Below are 3,020 nucleotides of genomic sequence, written 5' to 3'. Positions count from 1 at the left end.
TGCCCACGGGGAAAGGTCGCACTGTAAAACAGGAATCAGTCATTTGAAGTTTAGCCTTTTAATTTTTAAGCTGGGAGGGCACTGTCCCCCTCAGCCTGTGCGCAGGCAGGCTCAGCCCTTCGCATCTCCCAGATCGCACCAGGAGAGTTCTCAGGGCAAAGTTCTTAACGGGATGTCGCAAGCAGCTATGCCTGTATGTCAGCTGGGGCGCTGCCACACCTCCGTCAAGCAGGCCTGGAATGGAGGTTCATCCAGCGCGGGACAAGAAAGAATTGTCACCCATCCAACATCTGCCTGGCAGCGAGGACCCCTGTGACCAGTGTGGTGCCACTGGAGCAGCCACGCTGATCCCAGTGCGACACAGGATGAGGTGGTGAGAAAATCCTTCCTGTAACAGCTTGTGTTCGTGCGTACACACAGATTTCCCTCATGCGAAAGTGCCACCTTCAACCAGCTCTTGGGGGAAAGCTCTACTGGTGAAGAAGTGGAGAAGAAAAGCCACTCTCCTGCCCACCCATCATGTTTTTGGGTCACCTCCAGTTTTGGTCTCTCTCGAACCAGATAAGTCTCCAAGTGAATCTGGAGAGCGCTGCTGAGGCAACGCTGGCACAAGCACCATAAAGATAGTTGTTAAATGGGAGAAAAAGAAATCGTTAGGAAACAGCAGCCAATCCACACCATGAAGCTCGATGCTGCAGCAAATGACAACTGGCAGCTCCGAACAGAAGCTTCACCTGCAGCATCACACACAACCTTCCCACTGCTGAGAGTTACAGACCGCAAAAACAAAAAGAGAGGTTTTATAACCCTGAAGCGACAGAGTTCGCGCTCCAGCAGCTCCGACAAGGCCCTGCGCCCCAGGACAGAGCAGCTGCTGACATCTCCTCAGTGCTACCCTCGCGCGACGTCCTACCAGCAGCCTAGTTATGGAGGAGAATCCTTGCTAGAGGAACTTGAAGGAGAGGTAAGGATGAAAAAGAGCACGGACGGGCTGTGGGACAACTCCGGGCAAGGCTTAGGGTGAAGGGGGTCTCCTTCCCTCCCGCCCCCCCTGCCGAGCACACCCATTGCTGCTCACTTTGTTAGCCAGCAGCAGGCAGGGCATGGGGCTCCCGTCCGGCAGCAGCACCTTGCTGTCCAAATCCTGCTTCCACTTCTGGCTGTTGCTGAAGGTGCTGGCGTTGGTGACATCAAACATGATAATGCAGGCTGACGCCTCCCTGTAGTACAGCCGGGTCATGGATGTGAAGCGTTCCTGCCCTTCAGGATCAAAATGAAAAAAAAAATTACCCCTCAGAGTTTCTGGGTTTAGATTTGTTCGCACAAAGAGCGTGTTTATCATGGCACATCATTGACACTAACGATCTCCTCGTAAATAATGAGGAATTACGAGCACCGAGATGCCTCCTGGCTGGGGTAGCTCAGCAATGCCGCGGCAGAACTGGAACAAACTGGGCAGCTCTTTGTCGGGGGCGCATCGCAGAGCACTCGCATCACAAACACGGGGCAGGGGCACGGTGAACACCAGCACCCCTGACACCGGGAGATTTCGCTGCGGGCTCCCCCACAGCCCCGCAGCTGCTCATCAGGCTTTTTGCTCCAAAGCCACCGAGCTCTGAGCACCCTGAGTTACCTCCAGCCACCTGAGCACCTCTGCTCTGCTCTGTGGTGGCAGCACTGGCAGGTCCGCCGGTGCTGGTGGTCCACTGGGACCAGCGGCCCCTCTGCTTCCCAAATCTTAAACGCCTTCTCGGGGTGACGTTGCAATCAGTTTCTTGCTGCAATCCTCTTGCTGCTGCAAACTTCTCCTTCCTGTTTTCTCTTTAAGGATTCCAGATGCCCGTGTCTGAGCAGTGAAACCGGAGGAAACCACAACCCTGTTTTCCTCACCCCTCTACATCCAGAGGTGCCATTTTAGAGGCGCTGCCACATCGGCCCCTCCGCGGTCTCCTGGTGCTGGGGAGATTCAGGAACCGCGTTTCCCTGCACCTCTCCAGGATGCTCCTCGCTCCACCCCATCACATATAACACCATCTCTCGGAGCGAGCCCTGCTCCCACCCCAGCCCCACCACCTCGGGGGCACCCACCAGTCTCCTCTTGCCATGGCTCTGTTCACACAGTCACTGGGCAGTGCCATGGCAGTCCTGACCCCGGCAGCCAGCACAGTGCCAGGGATCTGGAGCTGCCCCACGGAGGGCTCAGACCTTCCTGGCTGTCTTGCCAGAAACCACGGCTTTGACGGATGACTCAGAGCTGAGAAGTTACATATCCAGCTACAAATGAGTCTGTTGCCCCATTCCCTCTGCTCTGGCTTTGAAATTGAAAAGAAAGGCTCGACAGCATTTATCATCTGCATTTTTTGTTTCTAAGTGATTTCACTCTTAAGATTATGAAAAGAAGGGAAGGGAAAGGGAAAGGGAAAGGGAAAGGGAAAGGGAAAGGGAAAGGGAAAGGGAAAGGGAAAGGGAAAGGGAAAGGAAAAGGGAAAGGGAAAAAGAAAAAAAGAAAGGAAGGAAGGGCCAAGCCATTGAGAGCTTTAAATTCTGCTCCTGAGCAGCTTCATGGTTGGTGTGAACATACCTGCAATGTCCCAGAGCTGAAGTCGTACCGTCTCCGACTCTGACCACTGGACCACCTTCAGAGCAAAATCCACTAAAGAATCCCCCCAAAAAGAAAGGAAACCCAATTAGGGGCATTCTGTACCACAGGCCTTATTCCTCTGCAGCCTCTCCCAATTTTCCAGCACGGGCCAACCCAGCAACCACCTTCCCAGCCACGGCAGCTCGTGCTGGACCACGACAGAGCACAGAGTAGACACAGCGCAGGAGGGCTGGTGAGTGCTGACCCCTCTCTTCCACCGCAGAGAGCTGCAAAAGAAGTGTTAAACTCTACCGAGTGTCCACCTGCAGCCTGCTGAGAAGCTCTGTGTGTGCAGGGAGCTCGGACAGCCATTCCCAGGCTCTGGGGTCCTTACACTGGATGAGAGACACCAACCAAGAGCCCAGGAAGCAGCAATTAA

At 54.5% G+C, this 3,020-nt stretch overlaps 1 protein-coding gene across 1 annotated transcript in view; it reads right to left on the bottom strand.

Moving 5' to 3' along the window:
• The window catches only part of RAB29 (RAB29, member RAS oncogene family), a 3,595-nt gene extending 950 nt beyond the window's left edge, over positions 1–2,645 (bottom strand). Inside the window, exons 1-3 of the mRNA XM_010140903.1 lie at positions 2,582–2,645; positions 1,079–1,260; positions 2–21 (exon numbers count right to left, since the gene is read on the bottom strand). Coding sequence (XP_010139205.1) covers positions 2–21; positions 1,079–1,240 — 182 coding nt within the window. The 5' untranslated portion in view covers positions 1,241–1,260; positions 2,582–2,645. The remainder of the gene's footprint in view (position 1; positions 22–1,078; positions 1,261–2,581) is intronic.
• Positions 2,646–3,020: the final 375 nt, after the last annotated feature.

Source organism: Buceros rhinoceros, unplaced genomic scaffold, assembly GCF_000710305.1.
Source record: "Buceros rhinoceros silvestris isolate BGI_N320 unplaced genomic scaffold, ASM71030v1 scaffold45657, whole genome shotgun sequence".
Taxonomy (NCBI): domain Eukaryota; kingdom Metazoa; phylum Chordata; class Aves; order Bucerotiformes; family Bucerotidae; genus Buceros; species Buceros rhinoceros.
This window is presented reverse-complemented; position numbering and strand designations above follow the sequence as displayed.